The sequence below is a fragment of the Syngnathus scovelli genome, chromosome 1, assembly GCF_024217435.2.
Source record: "Syngnathus scovelli strain Florida chromosome 1, RoL_Ssco_1.2, whole genome shotgun sequence".
Taxonomy (NCBI): Eukaryota; Metazoa; Chordata; class Actinopteri; order Syngnathiformes; family Syngnathidae; genus Syngnathus; species Syngnathus scovelli.
The window spans coordinates 15,427,501-15,449,511 of NC_090847.1; the positions used below are offsets into that span (position 1 = coordinate 15,427,501).

The 22,011-nt window shown below is 40.0% G+C and overlaps 3 protein-coding genes across 4 annotated transcripts in view; 1 reads left to right on the top strand and 2 right to left on the bottom strand.

The window, feature by feature from the left end:
• Positions 1–6,211, bottom strand: part of fgfrl1a (fibroblast growth factor receptor like 1a) — a 36,430-nt gene extending 30,219 nt beyond the window's left edge. Inside the window, exons 1-2 of the mRNA XM_049747988.1 lie at positions 5,881–6,211; positions 3,983–4,074 (exon numbers count right to left, since the gene is read on the bottom strand). Coding sequence (XP_049603945.1) covers positions 3,983–4,074; positions 5,881–5,906 — 118 coding nt within the window. The 5' untranslated portion in view covers positions 5,907–6,211. The remainder of the gene's footprint in view (positions 1–3,982; positions 4,075–5,880) is intronic.
• A 746-nt stretch (positions 6,212–6,957) lies between these two features.
• LOC125985309 (thiosulfate sulfurtransferase/rhodanese-like domain-containing protein 2) lies at positions 6,958–12,183 on the bottom strand. The gene is made up of 9 exons (XM_049748021.2): positions 11,970–12,183; positions 11,123–11,412; positions 10,942–11,050; positions 10,552–10,671; positions 9,676–9,781; positions 9,091–9,206; positions 8,860–9,018; positions 7,864–8,002; positions 6,958–7,789 (listed from the first exon to the last, which is right to left on the bottom strand). The coding sequence occupies exons 1-9, from the start codon at positions 12,096–12,098 to the stop codon at positions 7,566–7,568; spliced, it is 1,392 nt and encodes a 463-aa protein (XP_049603978.1). The 5' UTR covers positions 12,099–12,183; the 3' UTR covers positions 6,958–7,565.
• Positions 12,184–12,730: 547 nt separating this feature from the next.
• On the top strand, positions 12,731–21,930 carry LOC125985264 (nuclear cap-binding protein subunit 1). 2 transcript variants are annotated; one of them, XM_049747943.2, is made up of 23 exons: positions 12,731–12,923; positions 14,165–14,253; positions 14,476–14,576; positions 14,679–14,835; positions 14,900–15,007; positions 15,079–15,200; positions 15,877–15,946; positions 16,020–16,235; positions 16,781–16,878; positions 17,080–17,143; positions 17,221–17,331; positions 17,600–17,664; positions 17,747–17,809; positions 17,894–17,968; positions 18,372–18,475; positions 18,550–18,675; positions 18,774–18,876; positions 19,025–19,118; positions 19,218–19,321; positions 19,396–19,513; positions 20,559–20,702; positions 21,405–21,518; positions 21,592–21,930. In XM_049747943.2, the coding sequence occupies exons 1-23, from the start codon at positions 12,890–12,892 to the stop codon at positions 21,703–21,705; spliced, it is 2,394 nt and encodes a 797-aa protein (XP_049603900.1). In that variant the 5' UTR covers positions 12,731–12,889; the 3' UTR covers positions 21,706–21,930. The 2 variants fall into 2 exon arrangements, with proteins under 2 accessions (XP_049603900.1, XP_049603909.1); XM_049747952.2 differs by having other exon boundaries at positions 18,550–18,672.
• The last annotated feature ends 81 nt before the right edge of the window (positions 21,931–22,011 follow it).

Sequence of the window (22,011 nt, forward strand, 5' to 3'; positions counted from 1 at the left end):
GTCTAAAACTCGGCGCAACAAGCCCACAAGTGGCCGTGGAGATTACGTCCACGGAAGACTGGACAAAGAATGGGGCTGTTGTGTCCTGCAGTGACAACAATGCCACCAGTAAAACACAGGGATTACAAGCGCGTAATAATGAGTCAAGCACTGCGTCATGGGGGAGTCATTAACAAAGGTCAAGCACCGTGTCCACCGCTAATACGTTTCTTCTGCACATCTGCTCATCTAAGAAATTAATCAACCAACTGACAACCAGCCAAGTAACAAGCGACCAAACAACCGAGTAACTATCCAATCAACCAAGGAACAAACCAACCACCTGACTAACTACCCAGCCAAGTAATAAACCAACCACCTGACTAACTACCCAACCAAATACCAACCAACCAACCAACCAACCAACCAACCAACCAACCAACCAACCAACCAACCAACCAACCACCTGACTAACTACCTAGCCAAGTAATAAACCAACCACCTGACTAACTACCCAACCAAATACCAACCAACCAACCAACCAACCAACCAACCAACCAACCAACCATTCACCCAAACAAGTAGCTATATCCAACAAGTCAAGTAACTGCACTACCATGTAACCCACTGACCGACCGACCGACCAACCAACCAACCAACCAACCATTGCATCATGCTTATTCTGCACATATACACAAATAAGTAATCAACTAAATGCCTGACATGCCATGAGCATGACATACCTACCTACCTGCCTGCCTGCCTGCCTGCCTGCCTGCCTGACTGACTGACTGACTGACTGACTGACTGACTGACTGACTGACTGACTGACTGACTGATCAATGTAACAAAGCAAACAACCAGGTAATGCATAAGCAATCAAATAAAGACCAACCAACCAACCAACCAACCAACCAACCAACCAACCAACCAACCAACCAACCAACCAACCAACCAACCAACCAACCAACCAACCAACCAACCAACCAACCAACCAACCAACCAACCAACCAGTTTTTTTTACAATGTCATCATTGCCTTTCTTTACTGATTGGCTGGGAAGAATCACAGTTTGTGTACTTATAGTAAGACATGTGGCATCCATTTTAGCGCAACTTAACAAATACTTTGTTTCCTTGCACGCAAAATGTCTCTAAACCATACTCCATGACTATATGATTAACATGCACTTTTGTTTTGTACTTTGTTGTGTTTTATCCATAACTTCCTTTATAGTTTGGCTGGATTCCACTGCAGTCTAGAGAGGCATGCGGCCTCCATTTTGGCCCCCGTTCCCAAATATGGTTCCTAGTACTAAAATATTGTACGCCGATTGAAATTTGGACTTTTGCAATGGTTACAATGGTTGACCAATAAACCAAAGCAACCCAACTCGACATGAGAAAGGAATTCTATCAATTTCATGATGGGGTGACAAAAAAAAAATTTGGTGGCTGACGACAGCGCCTTAAGAGCTGTGGTCTCTGCAGGCCCACCAGCATACACCCACCCCCACATCTCTCACACTGCTCTCACATTCCCCCCGTGGTGTGGATTCCACACCAGCAGCTGGCACCGAGGTTGCGAGGTTTGAAGGGAGGGGAGATTTTGTGGGGTGGGGGGGGGCTGGGTTGGCGAAGGAGGTTCGCACATGTCAGCCATGCTATGCCACAACAATGACAGACAGCTTCTAATTCTGTCGGCCACATCTTATATTTGACTTGAGGTTTGGTCTTAGGGGAGTGCATCCGGACTGCAGCATGACTGTCGAGCGACAAACAAACCCACACAAGAAGCCTATAACATACAAAAGTAATAGGACACGGCTCGTAATCAGTCAGTGAATAAATCGGGTTGGATTACAGCCCTGCTGATGGTTAACATTTTGGATTTATGGAAGTCAAATTGAAGACTTCAACACTTTTTCAAGCTGCTTTGAACAAATTTAAAACATCTCATTGCCTAAAGTGGGAAATATGATATGCAAAATACCACAATATCAAAATACATCTAAATCTTGATTTTACTCGCTTTGATGCTACTCGACTTTCTGTCTAACGCGGTTTGTTTATGGAACCCAATTTTTTTCATCATAAATACATTTTCATCAAATGGACGATATGATGACCTTAGGAAGCTAATTGACTAGCGTGTAAACCTTAGTGCTAGTGATTCAATGAATTTCCTTGAACAATTTAAAGGCGTTAGACAATACGACTGGCTGTTTGATCTTTATAACAACTTGAAGGTTTAGGAAGGAATTATATGAAGGTGGTCTTGGGGGTTGGTGGGAATGCCGGAATTGTCTTAATAGCACTTCTCCCTTCTTTTTTAGTATGTAGCAGCCAAAGCTAATGCCCATAATTGTCATTTCAGTCTTCTCCAAAAAAAAAAAACTGTCAAATTCCCCTTCAAAGATTCTGTTGTATGTTCGGAAGTGTGTGAAACTAACGTGTAGCAGCAAAATGGCATCATAGTTCAAAAGGAGGCAGAGTTGGTTTCGTGCTAATGTAAAAAGCAAATGCTGGCCCTTTGGACCTCAACAGCTGCCATCCAAATGTCTGCAACATCTTTCTGACTCCTTGAAACCATTTGCTATCGCTGACGACTATTCATTCACGTTCAAAGCAAAACGCCTATTGATTTTAAAAGGGACTAGTTTATTCATTTTAAATAACATTTGACACAATACCGTACAAGCCTCTTATCACCACTTTCAGGTTTGAGGTCACTGTATTTCACAGATTTTTATTTTGTCAGTGTTATTAATTTTGTATTTTCACCCTTTGCTGGCATTTTGCGGTATTTTAAAAAATAATTTCCATAAATGTTTTAAAAGGGCACCTAATGAGGGTGAAACGACGCAAGTTGAATGATGATATCGTGCCCAAGGTGGATTTCTATTTTGCGGTTTTCACAAAATGGAGGGGGATTTGCTGTATATACTGTTTTCTTTGTATCTCCTAACGTGTTTAAAAAATAACTTCTATAACCTGCCCCAGAGAAACATAGTGACCTAGTAGTTAGCATGTATGTTTACAGCTTTCCTGTGTTTTTATTTTGAATTTTTGGTACAAAAAGATGATTTTCGCAGAAAGACAATGATAAAGAACAATAAAAACGCTTGTGAACACTCCACAGAAAAAGTGTTTGTGTTATTCCACCTCTGCTCTGCCGCAAAAATCGTGTACGGGTTGTATGTCAGAAGCTGGCTAATTCCCTTACAAACTGAACAACTGACCAGCTGACACAGCCAGTGTGAAAGGGGCTTTCCTGGTCATTTGGTCTCTTGTTTTTTTTCTCCCGCTACCCGCGTCTTTCCTGGCTTCCCACGTCACTTCCTGCCCGCCTTCCACTGAGGAGAAGGAAATGCCCTGCAAACATCCCCCTAACAGCCTAATCTGATCTACTCATCTATGGCCCCTGTATTTACTTTTGGTCCCGTGGCAGCACGCCGCCTGGCTCAATGCCGCTTTGTTGTGGCGAGCAAAATCATCAGCGACGCAATCTCGGTGGCTTCCGCCCGGTGCTTAGCATCCGCTCATCTGCACGGGGCACCCTTGTTTGTTATTTTACTCAGGGGGGTTGACATTTTTAGGTCTAGTAATCCCTTACACGGGAGAAACTTTTCTAATCCTCATGGCAATTAAACACAAGTACTGTAGCTAAGTATAAAATGTTATTGAAACAGTTTTCAAAGAGAGGAGTGGACAGCTTGATGCTGTTATTGCAAGTAACCTATGTCACAAAATATTACGTGTTATTCACTATGACTTAATTTAATAATGTCCGTTTCAATACTTTTGCTCACTTGTAGAGCGGATGGCTTCAAACAAAAGCTTGAGAACCACTGTTGTAGCATCTTTTCTGCACAGACTCTGCCCACCCACCTCTCAGCTAACAAGACCACACATGGAGAGTCACGTACACAGTATAGCATTTAGTGATGCAATAGGTGGCAAAGGTAGTGGGACACATTCCACCTTTCCTGGATGTCACTGACCTCTGGCCCCACAGCACATCAAGATGGATTCCAGCAGCAGCAGCAGGTGGAACAACACTGACATCTTCACAGAGGTTTTAGATGTCTTCAGCCTACAAAAATCAGCATTGTTGTCAAGATTACTTGTCCATTGCAATCATTCAATCCTCTACTCCTTTTCAAAAAAAATTGTGGTTTTAATAAAACAATAATAATTAAGTACAGTATAAGTGGCAACTCAAAACGTTTCACAGTAAGAACACCAGGTTTTTCTGTTGCAGTGAGTTGGTTGTACTATGTGCTAGGATCATTTGCTTGGTGTGCCGTTTTGAGTCATCAACCTAATTTTTCTCACGTTTGGCCACATCATTATAGGTGAGTGGCAACCTCAGTTATCTGTCCTCATTCTTGTGTTATTGTTTATTTTGGAAGTCATGAATAATTTTCTAATAATCAAAATTTACTTTATATGCTACTCATTACAATAGTTTTCTTTTTCATAGTATAAGAACTTTATTCATCTGTTTTCACTATTACGTTTGTTGCATAATATGGCGATTCTATTTTCACTGCATTATTGTTTTGGGAGTAAATTTTTTCTTAATTTAAATTTTTCTTCACTCTTGTAACTTGAGTGTTTATCATAATAGTACAGTTTTTTCCCTCATAGAAGTACTTTTTATTGAAGTATTGCGACATTTTCTCTCAGAACCATTATGACTTTGTCATAATACTTTTGATCATGATATGGTTTTTATAGTATTACAACTTTATTCTTGGGAAATCGCTTTTTCTTGGTATTTTTTGTATTCTCATAGCATTAAATTCACAAAAATTATTGGAATAATTCATCTCAGTGTTAAAAGTGAAGACAATTGACAAGAAACGTGAAGGCAACACACATTACGTATTTGGATTCATGGGCCACATTAAATGATGTTGTGTGCCAGATTTGGCCCCGAGGCCTAAAGTTTGTCACACGTGGTTTAAATGGATGCAATACAGCTATTTCTCATGTTATGTGGCCTATTTCCTGGTAAAAATGACATTTTACCATAAAACCATGACATTTTGTAGTTGCATTATTACTTTTCCTCATGCAGTGCATTTTTCTCTCGCAACTTTTTTCTCATATACACATCCTGCAACTTTTCAGCCTCCCCCTCACAGTTCCACTGTTTGTCATTTCAGTTCGTTCTCAACACTCCTTGGTGGACAAATAAGATGAAAATAAAGCTGGAGGAAGATCAGAGGACACATCTGTCATTTCCAGAACTTTTAGAACAAATCACACAAGTTTGAGGAGACTGTGGGTAAATAAACCTGTCAAAATTAAACTAAGCTATCTCGCGACTACAACATTTATGATTTACAGCGAGATTTATGATGTCCACCTGTCCAGTGAGTGTCTCTTTTTCCCATGATTTGTTTTTTATCGTTCTTTATGAAGAGTAGATTAATGCATTTTGAGAACAGTGGTTTTAATACCGCTCATTAAATAGTTTATTTAGTGGAAACAATGAAACACCAGTCATAAATTACACATAAAAAAGTCGATTTGAGCCTCGTATGCAATTTATTCTTAATAATATTACCCACTAAAGAGAGCAACTAGTAATGCAATAGATCACGAATGTGAGAAATTTGAGGAAAATCACACTTTTGTCATTTTAATGTGACAGCTCTGCTTATTTTGTCATTGAATAACGTCACAGCAGAGCACTGATATCAATTCTTTAAGCAAACTTTTTAGCCAACTATTATTGAATTAGTGGCGCACCTGTTTCAAAATAATGTGTATATTTCACCTTTATTTATTACTTGTGATGCCACCTGTTCGAAAATAACGTGTAACATGGACGCACGGAAGATATTAAGCGACACGTGCAGACGTTTGTTAAGTGTATAATGTCACTTACTTTTCAAAAATGTGTCGACCGGCCATTAGATGGTTAAATTAACTAATACTCCCCTCCAAAAAAAAAAAAAAAAAAATACACCGATAGAAAAATGACGTCAGTGGCTTAATCCAGCAGTAGGATGTGCCTCTTGCTTGGAAATATGTCGATCATCAGGCGTAATAATGAGTTTTAGAGAAGAAATAAAATGAATACTATGTTAATGAGTCACACTGATGAGTGGAGGGGATATTGCATTAAAAAAAGAAAAGAAAGCAAGAAGGAAAAAAAAAACGCGCCCCGGGTGCTCTCCACTTAGTGTCCTCAAACTTTGAGCCCGCAGGCAGGAAAATCAGGGGACTGCGCAAAATGGATTGTACCCGCCCACGGCCCGAACTTTCCACCAATCACAGCCGAGGCCAATCAGGGCATTGACCAATCAGAGGGCCGGCGCGTCGGAGTACAATTTTGGACCATGTTCTTTACAAAGGTTGTCAAATAATAACGATATTCTATTAGACCTTCTGGATAACCTCAAAAATACTGTTTTAAAACCATTTTTATTTATATATAATTTCTATTAAGTACCTATCCAAATATTTGTTATGTTAATGTACCTCAACAAACGAACTATAAATTGCAAAAATGTTACCTTTTTTTTTATAAATAATACTTAAATAGAGGCTGGACTTTTTCATGATGAAATGTTTTGACATTGGTAGCTGTTTTCAACCCTCCGAAACGGACTTGGCGGACAAATGCCGCCATCTGTCGGTCGGAAAGTATTAACACATACCTAAAAATAAAAAAATTAACTCGCCAAAATCCAATTTCAATTTATTTTTACCCGTTATATAAAAAAACAATCAGCAATGACATTTAAAACGAGTAATTCTCTTATTTCATTCCTAGAGATTTGCTTCATTTCTCTTGATAACATAGGCCCTATGGTATCAAGAGAAATGATATGACCCCTATGGCATAGAATTTGAAATAAAAGGACGAACATTGAATACTAAATCATTATCACCACTTTTTATCTTATTTCATGCTTAGTTGACTAAGAACTAAGCTTGAAAACAAAGGGAAAAACCTGCATCCCAAAATTAATAATTTATTGGTAAATTAGAGAGATAACATATATAATAAAATAGCAAACAATAAAATAATAAAGGGAACACAAACATCTACAACTGAAAGCCCTTTTCAAGCTCACAAGCCAATTTTGTATTTTTCCATCTTGTGACGCTTCTGAGAAAGGCTACAGGAAGTAGCCGAAACATGTAAAGTAGGTAAAATCTTCCCTGTCTGACTAAACGAACTGTTTAAAATAGTAAACTTAATGAAGACAGTATGAACCTTCACAAACGACAAGCCACTTCATTCGGTACAAATGCCCAATAAAATGGGAGGCAATTCAGTATTGTAAAGATAACAAGACTATTTTGATAGAGGTAGATTCAAATTCCAAAAACGTATCTGTTTTTAAATGTAGGGATATGTAATGTACAGATATCTGAAAAATCGACTGAAATACAGTAACAAACTATTTGCACTCACCCTTGAAACAATGTGTTTGTTATTGTGGTTGTGGTTTGAAGTGTACTGTGTCACACCAAGACTTGTTCCAAATATTTTGGTTACCTCATTTGCTGTGTAAGAGGAGCAAAAACCAATTGCCAATTGTATTCTTCTACCAAATGTACCTAATGAAGCGGGCTGTCATCATTATTCACATCTTGAGGGATCCTGGGACGTACGTCGGTGCACTCGCATTCCTCTTTGCGCCGTCCGCCGCCGTTGAGGCAGCCGGGGCAGCAGGCAGTGTGCCCCTCCGAGCGGCAAATGGGACAGGAAAGCACCAGCTGGCAGCAGAAGGGCGTGGTGCACAGCTGGTAGCGATCCCAGGGTTGTCCACAGTACCTGCAACCTAAAGACGGATTTAGGTTAAGAGTGGTGAAGTGGGACGGAAGAATATAGAGGCCTGGAGGGGGGACAACTCACCAGCGATGACATCATTGTTGGAAGAAATGGCGTAGCGTTCGTCGAAAACAAAGAGCTTCCCGCGGTAAAAGCCGTCTGGGAAGCGTTCAAGGTATTTATGGATTCCACCTTTCAGCTGATAAACTTCTTTGCACACGTTCTGCAAAAAGAAAAAAATATATTTATAAAAAAATAACACTGGCAAACCTTTGCCAGGGCACCAGAAAGTTTTGTTGTTGCTCCTCTGGAACAAACCCGTAAAACCATTATAATACTACACATGCACAGTAAATAACGCGTTTGATGGGGCGGAAAATATATTTGAATGAATTTGAATATTAGTCATTAATAACAAATGAATCTTAATCATTAAAATAATTTTTCACATAATAAAGCAACAAGATTTAGAAAATATTACACCTGTTTTTTGCAGAAATGTAAAATACACCTGAATCAGATCTGCATTTATAAAGTAGGTTACAATTGTTGTGGACATCCACACTGATGCTGGCTCCTGTTAGAACATCACACAACTACTTTGTTGTCGATTCACTCATGACTACGCATTAGCCAATATTTGATTTTGACGGTATGATACTAACTGTGAGCGAAAATATTGCGGTATCATGGTGTTAGTAAAGTTAAAGCGAAAAAGTCCTTAGCAGATCACTTTGTGTCTAGTTTTGGCTTGAATGGCTAGTGATGTTTTTGTTGAATAGTTACTACACACTAAGTCTTGCGCACAAGCTAAACACTTAAAGAAAAAAAACTAAGACGAACTAAAAAAAACCTAAAACAAGTGTTTTTGAAAAAAAATGACCTAATAAAAACTAACAAAGCCAAAATAATTAAACTGAGCTAAATTCCTCTAAATATCCTCAAAAAAGCAGAAATTGAAATCTTTTTTTTTTTTTTAATTACGGTAAACCGTCAAACCAGTGCTTGGCACAGACCTACTGATGACATTGAATAATTACAAATAATAAAAAAAGAAAACAAAAAAAAGAAAAATCTCACTTTAGAGCGGAGGTAAGCGGAGCCTCGCTCGCAGCGGATGCCTCCGGTGCAGTACATGAGCACCTTTTTGTCTCGGAAGAGTTCCAGGTTCTGGTCCACGTAGTCTGGGAAGTAGCTAAACTTGCGGATGTCAGGGGCCAGACAGTGCAAGAACTGACCCTAATGGTGGAAGAGTGTTTTCAGGAAAAGGTGTACAAGTGGCCTGATCAATAAATAGAGGTCACTACGTACAATTTTACTCTCATAGAAGTTGCGGCAGTCCAGTAGGATAGTGTCACTCTGCACATTCCCTTCAGTCATTAAGGCCTCCACCTCTTTGTGAAACTCCTCAGGCTCCAGATGATTTCCTGTGCAGCGAGACAGGAGTTAACTGTAACCGCTTTATTCAAGTCCAAATAAAAATAAAAAGACATCTTAGTCCCTGTATCATCATTTGTTGTCATTAGTCAGGTCAGGAGTGCAAATGAGAACCTGTTCTCAATGTCATTATCTTAATAAAGAATGAATGAAAGAATGACTGAATGAATGAACGAACGAACGAATTTTTTTGGAACGGGTTGCACGCATCAAATTGAAAATGATAGAAAAATTGCACAAAAAAGTTAATCAGTTTGAACATTATATATATTGTCATAATTAAATATAAGTTGAAAAGAATTTGCAATTCACTGTAATGAAATTTTAAGAAAATTTTACACAACATTCCAACTTCATTGGATTTGGTGTTTATAACTGAAGATGTAAGGCAGATCACTTTTATTTCATCAGTACAGTTAAATCTCTGGTTGTCATGGCAACCTAGCAACTGTAACGTACCTGCCAAATGGTAAGAGATGACATCAGGGTCTAATCCCATCGGGACAATTTCTTTAAAGACCCCCACCTTCAGGTCCGAGAAACACTCAGGACCGCCATCACTTGTCTGATCTCACACATACACACATAGACACATGCGCACGCACAAAAGAAGTACATGTTCAATTTTCATCTTATAGAGTAATTTTGTAACTTTGCAATTGTTTGCAAAATTCTGATTGTGTAAAGCCTAATGTGAACACAAATGGTGCAGTAATGTAGCAATATAACAGTACACATAAACTGTATTTCTATCCCCTGCAAAGGAATAACTCCTACTTGAGTTCTAGGTAAGATATTCCGCCGTTGCGTCACACATTTATGAATCCCATTTCAGTTTTAGGCAGGACATGCCCCGCTGCATTATGTATGATTGATTGTTCATGAGCACTAGCTTTGGGGTCTGCAAAATGAATAGATAAATGAATTAAATTTGATCAACTTTTCAGATGAAAAGGCAACTCTGAATACAAGTTGCAAAAATTAAATAATGCATCATGAAAAAGAAAACATTTTGGGGAGAAATTTCTTTTTTGGGGAAAAAAACAAACAAACAACAACAAAAAAAAAACAAGACCAAAAGAGTACAGCTCAGACTCGCACCCAAAATCCCTGCACCCTAATCAGGAGTACATTGGGAAATACACCCCAAGTCTGCATTGCTTCACTCCGACCATTGGTAAACTCTGGATGGAAGTTTTATCGCAGTTGATATCGCAGCAGTATGCCCGTTGAAAATGCACTTTCATCTATTGTTGACCGCACACATACATGACCCAAACACAAGACGACAGACCGTGAGTGTATGATTGATGTTGTATTGGCCAAATAGCTTACCTTAAAATCCTCTTTTTCCATGTGGAAAAGAGGATGTGAGCACAATGCGTCCACGTAGAGCTCAGTGGCGATCCGGGTGCCCCCTACTGTTCCGTTGATGCCCTCTGTGGCCACCCTCACCTGAAGGACAACACGTATTTGGTTTTATGGAACATTTTGCCGGAGGTGAAAAGAGTACTCTCGTATCTGAAGTTTGCGCTCGCAAGTCCAAGCAAGAAAAGTCGAGTCACTCGTATCTCAGGTCACCACTGTTCAGAATATTTCGATAACTTGGCACCAATGCAAACAAAAGTTTGTTCTGTCAGAAGAACAAAAACTCAAGTAAAGTACTGATACCTGAAAATGCACTTAGGCTTACCACCATTGCATTTAACTTTGATGGCTCCGTACCTTGCCAGTTAAATGGAGGCGCTGGCATAAAGCTCTCTGCCAAGCGCAGACCACGTGTGGCTCCTCGACGCGGCAGTAACGATAGTAAAGGAGAACTTTACCAGGACCTCTGGGCAGAAGAAAAAGAATGGGGTTAAACTGAGACAAAAGTTGAATATAAAACGGCTGAAAATGTGGCTACTTCTCAAACTGCTCCTTTGGGATGTGACTAACGTCTGGCATCCATGCAGTGACGTCCACGGACAAACTTTCATCACGCAGTTTGGCATCGGATTTTTCCTCTTGCTTTTGGTTAAGCGTGTGCTCATACTGGGCCATTGCCATCCGTTGGATTTCACCAGCATGCATTCTGGCGACATGCTGGTGAATGGCAGCATGCTCAGCAAAGGTGCGACCACAGCAGCTCCAGGATGGACTCCCCTTCGGATCTGGACTTGCCTCCTGCTTGTATGCTACAAAGGCACCAAAGGACTGAAAAAGACAGAGACGAAAACACTTTGGCTAGTAGTGTGTCAAGTAAGTATTGTATTATACGTACAGGACACAATTTCAGTGATATTTCAGTGACACAGTTCAACTCTGAGGCTAACATATGTCGATTGAGGAGCTAAATTCAGCCGAGTTGTTAGAGGAAGTTACAGACTTTGCTGCATGTGCATGACATTTACATGCCAACCACAGTGCATTATTATTTTCCAAATCAAATCCGTACTTTTAAGGTAATGCTGTATATGAGTTTGAAACGATATTAAAGGGTAGTTTACAGTATACTTATGGTTTAAAACTTTTGGTAAATCGCAAATAGTTTGCAGTAGTTTTATATGTTGTGGACATTAATCCCTAACAATTTCTCGCTATATTTTCTTTGTCTTTTCTATCTTCATCAAGTTTCTTTAGCAGCTTCCGTAATACACTGTTTACAGTTCAATTTATGAAAGCGTGAGGACTTGACTTAATTTTCTTGATTTTTGCACCAGTAACTTGGGACTTGCATAAATCTTAGAGATTTAACACGTTTCCCTACTCACCTTCCTTTTGTTTAGATTGTATAATTTTCTTAGCGACGCACAGAGCTGTTTCTCCTCTTTCAATACGTTAGTAGGCGCACACGCATTTTCTAGATCCCAGGCTAGAAACTCAGAACAGACTAAAGTCATGTTTATTTTCTTAGCAGCTCTTGTCGCTAGACAATCTCCGACTTGACAGGACGGACGGAATAGTCGGTTGCGCTTTAGGTGTGCGTCTCACTTGAATGGGCCCGATGAACAACTTGTTAATTTTATTTAAAATTTATCTAATTTTAACACATTCCTTTTTTGATCAAGGAATTATATTATTCACTTTGAAAGATGTTCGACAATAGCATACATAACATTTTAAGCTTTAGGCCCAACGAAATATAAAAGCGGAACAAGTTGGATATAGTTAGGATTTTATTCTCAAAAATAATATCAAAATTGTGGACTTTTTTTATTAGCAGCAGAAAATTTAACATATTTGTCGTAGACTCGTAACCCTCGCCGTCGAAACTCATTGCCAACAAGTCATGGAAATATTAAGTCCGTGCAACAAAGAGGAAGTAAAAGGCGGTTGCACCAATTGATTTTATTTGTGCTCCACTTAAATGGGCCCCTTTTTCTTACAGATTTCTATTTTTATTGAGGTATCATCTATTTCCAATAATATTAGTCCTACCTTATTATATAAAGAACTAAAGTCAATTATTATCCATTTAATAGCTATTTTCACAACCAAAAAAACTTGTGCTTTGCGCTGACTCTCTTTACCGGAAGTGTGTCTTGCTTGAATGGGCCGGCGGCTAAGCTAGGCCGTTTGTCGCACGTCACCTGCGAGTTGAATTCATACATGAAAAGGCGCTATTTTCCGTTTTAGGCCACATTAGTTTGTATCTTTTTCTCTCACCCCTCAAGGCAAAACGGATTAAAACATGTCCAGGAGACGACATAGCGACTCCTATGACGGTAAGTTTGACTTTTACGTAGTCGTTTTTGCACGTTGGGTCAAATGCATTGCGGCCAGTCGCAAGTAACCAATTGGATTGGTTAACTCTGCTTCCCGCTGCAGATTTCTTTTGTAAACTGTCTTGGAGATGAAATGAACATGAAATATACTTAAAATGTAATCGTTCGTTCGTATTTTTGACCACTTATGTATTTGCATAGTTACAATAGTCAGTCTTACATGTTTCGTTCATGGGGAATGTTTTTAGCTTTTGAGGTAGCATCGAGTACCAGAGGCAGACATGTTTATTTACCCTTTAGTCATTTTAAAACACACACGCACACACACAGTCAGACACACACCAGCTAGAAAGAAACAATCATGCAGTAATGTACTTTTTGGTCATAGCGTCAAGTAGGAAATGTCTACATTCAAATACGAAAATGAAACAAGTGTGTTTGTTTTGTATGAAATTCCAGTCAACGCTGAACTGGGCGAGGGACAGAACTCGCCAGTCGTAGCCGCCACGCCCCCAAAATAAATGTTTATAATTGCTTTATATTCAAAACCTAAATATATCCCAAAGTATGATCTTATGTCTCTCGAATAATCTAAACTAATTTTACAACATTACTCTTAAAAATAGGGTTGTGCGAAAAAAACATGACTGTTGAATATTGCAATATCGACCTTATTACAATAGTTAACATACATTTGGGGGGGGGAAATTGCATTTTTACTATCTAATGATTTATTTTTTTATGCTGGAAAAAATAACCAATCTAAATGTATTCTTAGATAATTAATTGAAAGTAACCTTGATGATGTTCAACTATTAGATGGCAATCCACATTTAAGTTTGCGTCTAACTAGCTTAGTCCAGATAAAAGCATACAATCCCATTAAAAAAAAAACATGTCTTTGAGATATGCACATTGCACAGGTTTAAGTGGGGCTGCACAATTTATCCCCAAAAAACTATTTCAATATTGATATTTTTTCGATATATTGTGCAGCCCTACTTAAAGGTCAATCGCTTACAACTAAGCACGTCAAAAATACGGCAGTATTTCTCACATTGAGATACAATTGAACTTGGCGACTGCCACCAACCGCTCATTAACACTAACAGCAAGGACACAAGTCAAAAAGGTGACAAAAATGCTCTGACACAAGTGTGACAATTACAAGTGTACACAAGTAACACGTTTTGAATGCCTATAAAATGTTACTTTTGGCTTCTCCAATGTGGAACCAACAGAAGGCCAGGATCACAAGAGGAGGAGAACCTCCGAGGCCACCGATATTGAAGACAGCCTGGAATCTTTGATATGCAATGTGGGAGAAAAGGTAGCTATATTGTACTGAAAGCCATGTTGCACGTCAAGGGGATATTTGCAAAGCGGTTATGCAAACTTAACATATTTAATTTGCCTTTTAGCATTCGATAAGATTCCAAATATCCTCCACTTTAGGGCCCACGAAGTGCACTTACATTTAGAGATATTGTTATTTTAGACATTTATTTTGGGGGCAACAGCAATAATTGTGTTTTAATGTTTGTTTGGACAGAGCAAGTCGTCCTTAGAGAGCAACCTGGAAGGGCTCGCCGGCGTGCTGGAGGCGGACCTTCCTAACTACAAGAACAAAATCCTTCGCATTTTGTGTTCGGTGTAAGTCAAACGACTCATCTCACACGCAGTCGCAAACACACACACACACGCACACATACACACTTAGTGTAGTGGCTGCAATCAACTGTGTCGCATCGGCAGGGCTCGCCTCCTCCCCGAGAAGCTGACTGTGTACACGACGCTGGTGGGCCTCCTCAACGCCAGGAACTACAACTTCGGCGGCGAGTTTGTGGAGGCCATGATCCGGCAGCTGAAGGAGACTCTGAAGAACAACCTCTACAACGAGGCCGTTTACTTGGTAAACTAGCGCAACAAACCACCACATCTGCAGCCTTTTCGTGCTATTAACATGTCTCGTTTAGGTGCGCTTCCTGTCCGACTTGGTCAACTGCCACGTGATTGCCGCTCCATCCATGGTGGCCATGTTTGAGAACTTTGTCAGTGTTATGCAGGAGGAAGATGTGCCACAGGTATTTTTCTTTGGGTTATCACACACTTGATAAGGTGTCATAAAGTGGTTCTTGTGTCTTTGGATGCAAAGGTTCGATCGGATTGGTTTGTGTACGTGGTGCTGTCCTGCCTGCCATGGGTGGGAAAGGAACTTTATGAGAAGAAGGATGTGGAGATGGACCGACTCCTCAGCCAGATTGAAGGCTACCTCAAGTAGGACTTGACTTGAACAAAACTCATGTTTCACAGCTTGACAGTTTTTTTTCTCAGAACCTTATGAACTATTTTCCAGAATTAAATCTATTTTCTGTAGGCTTTGAATAATGGAACAAATAGAATGTTAGTCCAAGTGTGACTTTATTTTCCACGGTTTCTAATCTTCTTTCTTGCACAAAATATGACTTAATCACAAAATTACTTCATTTTACTCTGAAATGGGACTCCAAGCTCATAAGAACATTTGAATTCATATTTGTTTAATTTACTGACTCTGAATTCTTTTAAACATCACCTCTAGCCTTTCAAGATTAAAATAGTTTTAAAAATTAAAATGAAAACACCTTAATACAACTTCATTATGATAACAGTGCATCTCTTCTTACGAAACAGAAAAACTACAAAAAGTCCCAACTGTGCTAGCTGAAAATATATAGTTCTATGCAATATTACTTTTTGAAACTTGGGTAGAAGGTAGATGTATATTCAAAAGATCACTTTTTTTCATAATTATTTACTATTTACAATTACTATTTACAATTTTTATTTACTTATCAACTTTTACTCCTAAATGCACAATTATTCCAAGATTAGAAAAAACATTTGTGAAACTAATAGTTTTCTTTTTGGGAAATATGACATTGTTTGTCTGATTTCATTCTGTTCTTTTCAGGAGGCGAGTTAAGACTCATCTCCCAATGCTTCAGGTGTGGACTGCCGAGAAGCCCCACCCTCAAGAAGAGGTGAGAAATTGACAACTAAGACAAATAAATAAAAACAAATCTCAACCCTAACCCAGAATATGTGTCCTGGCAGTACCTGGACTGCCTTTGGGCACAGATCCAGAAGCTGAAGAAGGACCGCTGGCAGGAGCGTCATATCCTGCGTCCATACATCGCCTTTGACAGCGTGCTGTGCGAGGCTCTGCAGCATAACCTGCCGCCCTTCACGCCGCCAGGACACATGCCCAACGCACAGTACCCCATGCCCCGCATCATCTTCCGCATGTTCGACTACACGGACGCACCCGAGGTAAACCATTTTGGCACATGACTGCTGCACCCTGAGATAATAATCACAGGTATCAAGGCTCTTTCAATTTTTTCAATTTTGCTAATTGACTTCATTTGAGGAGTAATTTTGAGTAGCGTTTTTTTGTTAATACTCGGGACAATACTTTTTTTTAACAATAAAAATGACATGTATTTTAGTTGGCCTGTTTTGTTAAGTTAATCAGCACGACCACATGAATCACAAAAAGTGCTCGGCGCAATTATTTTTATTTTATTTTTTGCCCCACGGCATTGCTGACACCATTTCGCACCATCCACACTATTCCAGGTCACATCAGTCCATAGTTCAAAGCCACTTAAGACCTTTTCACAGTCTGTTGGGAGCCTCTCTTGGTGGTGCATTAAAAATAAAATAGGCCCATTATTAATTTTTACTTTATTATATATTTTTTTTATTTATAACTGCGCCCTTCTGTCTTAGTGGTCAAACACTAATGCTCTCTTTATTGTGTGTTTATTTTTCATGTATTGTTATCTTGTGTGACCACTGTATGTTGCTATCAGGGTCCGGTCATGCCCGGCAGTCATTCTGTGGAGCGGTTTGTCATCGAAGAGAACTTGCACTGCATCATGAAGACTCACTGGAAAGAACGCAGAACTTGGTAAATCTCTATCTATAGTTCCTCTATAATTTTTCGTTGGAGTTTTTCATTTGGTTGGAGCAGATTCATTGAATTTTCTGTTATTTCAATAGGAAAATACTATGTTTTGAAGTTTTTGGAGCAATGGTCATAAAAATGTTTCTCATCAGGCAAGGCATCCTTGTATACACATATAAACTTGACTTGTTCTTTCCATTACAGCGCCGCCCAGTTGCTCAGCTATCCCGGCAAAAATAAGATCCCGCTCAACTATCACATTGTGGAGGTGTGCTTATTTCTTTGCTATGATTAACAAAATCATATGTAACCCATATTTTGACAATATTCTCTTCCCACCTTCAGGTGATTTTTGGAGAACTTTTTCAGCTGCCCTCTCCGCCTCACATTGATGTAATGTACACGTCGCTGCTGATTGAACTGTGTAAACTGCAGCCAGGCTCACTACCACAAGTTGTATCCTAACCCGTATTAGAAAAAAAAGACATTATTTTTAATTGTCAACTATCATTTCTGAATCATTCTCATATATGAGCAAGAATCTTGTCTATTTTATTTTTATTTTTTTAGTTTACCCGATTTGAGGCCGACTGGTGCATTTGACAGGAAATGGCCAATCTTTTGTTTCTATTTTCAAAGTCAAATTCTGAAATATTGGTATGATAGATGCTGGACCTCGAAATACTGAATGGACATTGAATGTTTCTTTAACTGAGCGCCTCAGTTGGCTCAAGCCACAGAGATGCTCTATATGCGACTGGACACTATGAACACCACCTGTATCGACAGGTAATGCGTCTTTTCCTCCGCTGCGATGAAGGGCCACACCCAGTTTTTTCCTGTCTCACCCTGGCCTTTATCTTGGTTTCAGACTAATCAACTGGTTCTCCCACCATTTGAGCAACTTCCAGTTTCGATGGAGCTGGGATGACTGGTGAGCGAAGCTTTTAAACCTAAAATCTGAATATTTATCGTCAGCAGGTTCAATTGACCCTTTGTTGTTGTCAATTTTGTGAAGGGCTGACTGTTTGACATTGGATCTGGAGAAACCCAAGCCCAAATTTGTCAAAGAGGTTCTGGAGAAATGTATGAGGTATGGAATTATTTTCCCATGATTAAATACATGCAAATGTGTTACATAAGGGGCCATTAAATATGGTGTCATTGGGGTGCAATAGATGCATATACTAGATAACAGTGACGTGCGGTGCGGTTCATAACTGGGGAGGCACTGACGTCACCCCCACAACGGGCCTGCGGGCCGTAGTTTGGATACCCTTGCTCTAAAGGAAAGGAGAACATTTCATAGCTTAGACAGTTGTAATTTGTGTATATGTATATTTTAATATAAGTATAGTTTAGATAAGATACATAATTGTAATTCTCAAGTATATTAAATATGTAAATGTGGTGCTTTAGAGGTGTGTACTTTATGATGTAAATATATAATATGTATATTTTTTTATTCTGTGAATGGATGGATGTGCGTTACGCAGGTTGTCCTACCACCAGAGAATTGTGGAAATTGTCCCGCCCACCTTCGCCGCTCTCATTCCAGCCGAGCCTATCTTTGTTTACAAATATGAGACCGAAAATGCTTGTAAGCCTTTCTGTCGTTGTTTAGAAACTGCCAAAAGATCTGAAAAAGGTTATAGCCACATTTTTATGTCTCAGCATTGTTGCCGGGTTACCCCGTCTCAATCATCGTCTGCAACGCCATCAAGAACCGAGCATCCAACGAGGAGATTCTCACTATCCTCAAAGACGTGCCCAACCCCAACCAGGATGACGACGACGGTTGTTAGTTTTTTCACAGTTATTTAACATTTTTTACACTGTGTTGATTGAGGCCTATGAACGTAAATATTGGACATTTACGCTTCTTCGTCTCCTGGCAGACGAAGGCGAGAGTTTTAATCCGCTGAAGGTGGACGTCTTCTTGCAGACCCTTCTTCACCTGGCCGCCAAATCATTCAGCCATTCGTTCAGCGCCCTTGGCAAGTAAGTTCACCCCGGAGCCTTGAAAACGTGCCACTTAATCAATAATGCTCAAAGTTGGGGTGTTCAGTTTACATGAGAGCTTTTTGGAATTTGGTTACCTCACCTGACAATATATCTAATAATAGATATATGCTGGTCTTGCCTGCAGGTTTCACGAGATCCTTAAGAATCTCACAGATAGTGACGAAGGCAAACTGCACATTCTCAAGGTGGTCTACCAGGCGTGGAAGAACCACCCACAGGTAGGACGCAACCCTACCCTAGCCCCTACCCTTCAATGAGCAGGAAATGTCAGTCTGCTGGTTGTCGGCTCACGTTTTGGAACATTTGAATCCTTTTAGATGATCGCAGTGCTGGTGGATAAAATGATCCGCACACAGATTGTGGACTGCGCTGCTGTGGCCAACTGGCTTTTCTCTCAGGACATGGCTCACGAGTTCACCAGGTATGTACTGAGTCTACTTCCTCATCCACTTCCACAAATGAGATGGTTTACATTCTCTCTTTCATCTAACCCAGACTCTACATATGGGAGATTTTGCACTCGACCATCCGGAAGATGAACAAACACGTCCAGAAGATCCAGACAGAGCTGGAAGAGGCCAAGGACAAACTAGAGAAGCAGCAAAACAAGAAGGTACAAGTTAATCAATTTTGATTTGGAGTCACAATCTTGCAGGCACCACGGGCACTGTCCCCAGCGCCAGGCGGCACTTGCACCGACCGATCGCTGCTATTCGTCTCCCATGCTGGCCTCCTGTAGCTTGATCATGATGGAGCATTGTCTTCATCTCTCTGGGCTCTCTGCTTTCACCCCTCTGGTTGTTTTCCAAGATTTAGTCCCTTCAGTTTATGGTACATGTACAGCACCATGAGGGTTAGAGAGAGCCAGCCGATGACGATGGAGCTCAAGAGGTACACATCTTCCGTGTGCAACACGTCAAGGCACATGACGTGTCACTTGCTCCAGCCATCCATTGTGTACCCTGTGAGAGAGGTACCGTGCGGGGCATTGTGGCTCCCCAGTTCCTGGACGTCGAGTGAAGATGGTCTGGTCGATTGCTCTGAATGCTCAGTTTAGGAGATCCATACAGTTAATGAAGTGCCTGTCTCTGCAGCTTAGAGCTCTGTCCCCGGTGTGCCCTCAAGATTGAAACTCCATCTCATATTTATGTGTTTCATAATCAACATTCAGCATTCCACAACATTGTTTTTGAGTTTTAGTATCAACATTAAGCAACAGTGTTGATGAGGTTTGGTCTCAACACTTGCACATCAACAGCACAGGCGCCAGCCTCTATTACAGACATAATACAAGAGATTTCAAAGCACAAATCACAGTAGATTTCATATGGAATACGTCTCATATAACACATTGTATGAGTAGTCTCTTCACAAGTCTTTAGATTTGCAGACATCTTGGTTCCTGCATTTAATTTGTTCCAGTAGTTTAACACCAGCTACTGAAAGTGTGTGGCTTCTTAATGTCGAGTTTATTTGCAGGTGCTCAAATATCAACAACTCTCTGACCCCAAGGTTATTTTGTCTCAACAGTGGGATATTGGGAGAAGTATCAAACTTCACACTCGTGTCCCAACTTGTTGAATCTCCGTTACTACTCATAAAAGATTTGTGGGTGGATTTCAACATAGTCTGTTTACCTGTCTGCTTACGTCGGGCAGCCGAGGGACAGCGGGGACGAAGAAGACATGGAGAAGAACAGCGAGGACGAGGAGGTTCAGCTGGAGGAACAGATCGAGAGGCTGCAGGAGAAGGTGGAGTCAGCCCAGAGCGAGCAGAAGAACCTCTTCCTCGTCATCTTCCAGGTCAAAATCTGTCACTTTTTTTTTGGACAGTAATTGAATTTCCCGGTTTCCTTTTGTAATGGTGATCAACACATTTTTAACCTTTCTGGGGTGTCATCAAAAATCTTTCATGTCATGTGCGATGATGTTTTTCCTGAATTTGTTGGCTTTGCTACATCGACTGCTCATTTTCTTCAATTGTCGTTATTACATCTTTGATCTTCTTTTTTTTTTGCTTTGCTTATGGCAAGTACAATTTCCTGTTCTTCATTCATCTGCACTTTTTTGTGGTACGTTTTTGTGGTACAATCAAAATTCTAGCAAGCTACCCGCAATGACATCTTAACTCTGGCTTTTCCCCAAATTTAGGATTTATATTTCTTAGGCTACATCATTCTAATCTCATTTCTCTTTTCAGTGCTCATCAAATTTTAATCTCTTTTGCAGTCCCATCTCAAAAGTTTGACCATGAACTCACAAATGAACAGTTCCCCCCCAATTTTCAGATTTTAATTTCTTCTTCTTATAGAGTCATTTCTTTTAATCTTTCTACGGTACCATTAATGATTATTATTATTTTGAAAGTCTTGTGTTACTTTCTGCTCAACAACTTTATTTCTAAATTTGCAATTTACTGTCATTGCCACTTTTGTTTACCCGTTTCTAGTCATCTTTGGGAGAAACAATTGTAATTTAACAGCCATTTTCCATGTGGCCCGGCAGCGCTTCATCATGCTCTTGACAGAACATCTGGTGCGCTGCGAGACGGGCAGCGTAAATGTCAGCACGCCATGGTACAAGAACTGCGTGGAGAGGCTGCAGCAGATCTTTCTCATGGTAACACACACACACACACGCACACTGGTGCACACAATGAAGTACTCACATGAATCTTGCCGTTCCTCATCAGCACCACGTGACCATCCAGCAGTACATGGGCACGTTGGAAAACCTGCTTTTCACGGCCGAGCTGGACCACCACATCCTTGCCGTCTATCAGCAGTTTTGCGCCCTTCAGCTCTGAAAATCTTCTTTGCAACTTTCCAGGTCTTGCATCAAGAAACCCCTCAGCCATTTAAAAAGAAATGTTTACGATGCTGTTCTTATTTAGTTCTTTTTTTTTTTTTTAAATGTCGGTCCCCTTGTTAAACTTCAAGTCCAGAGTGATCCTTTCAACTTTTTGTTTTCTTAAAATATTTGTTTTATGTGAAATTGAAAATGAATTAAAACTCCAAAGTACTTTAAACCACGTCTTAGCCTGTTGTTTTTTTTGGGTTTTTTTTATGAATTGCGTGAAGTAAACGTGAAATACAGCTCTGTACGTTATTAG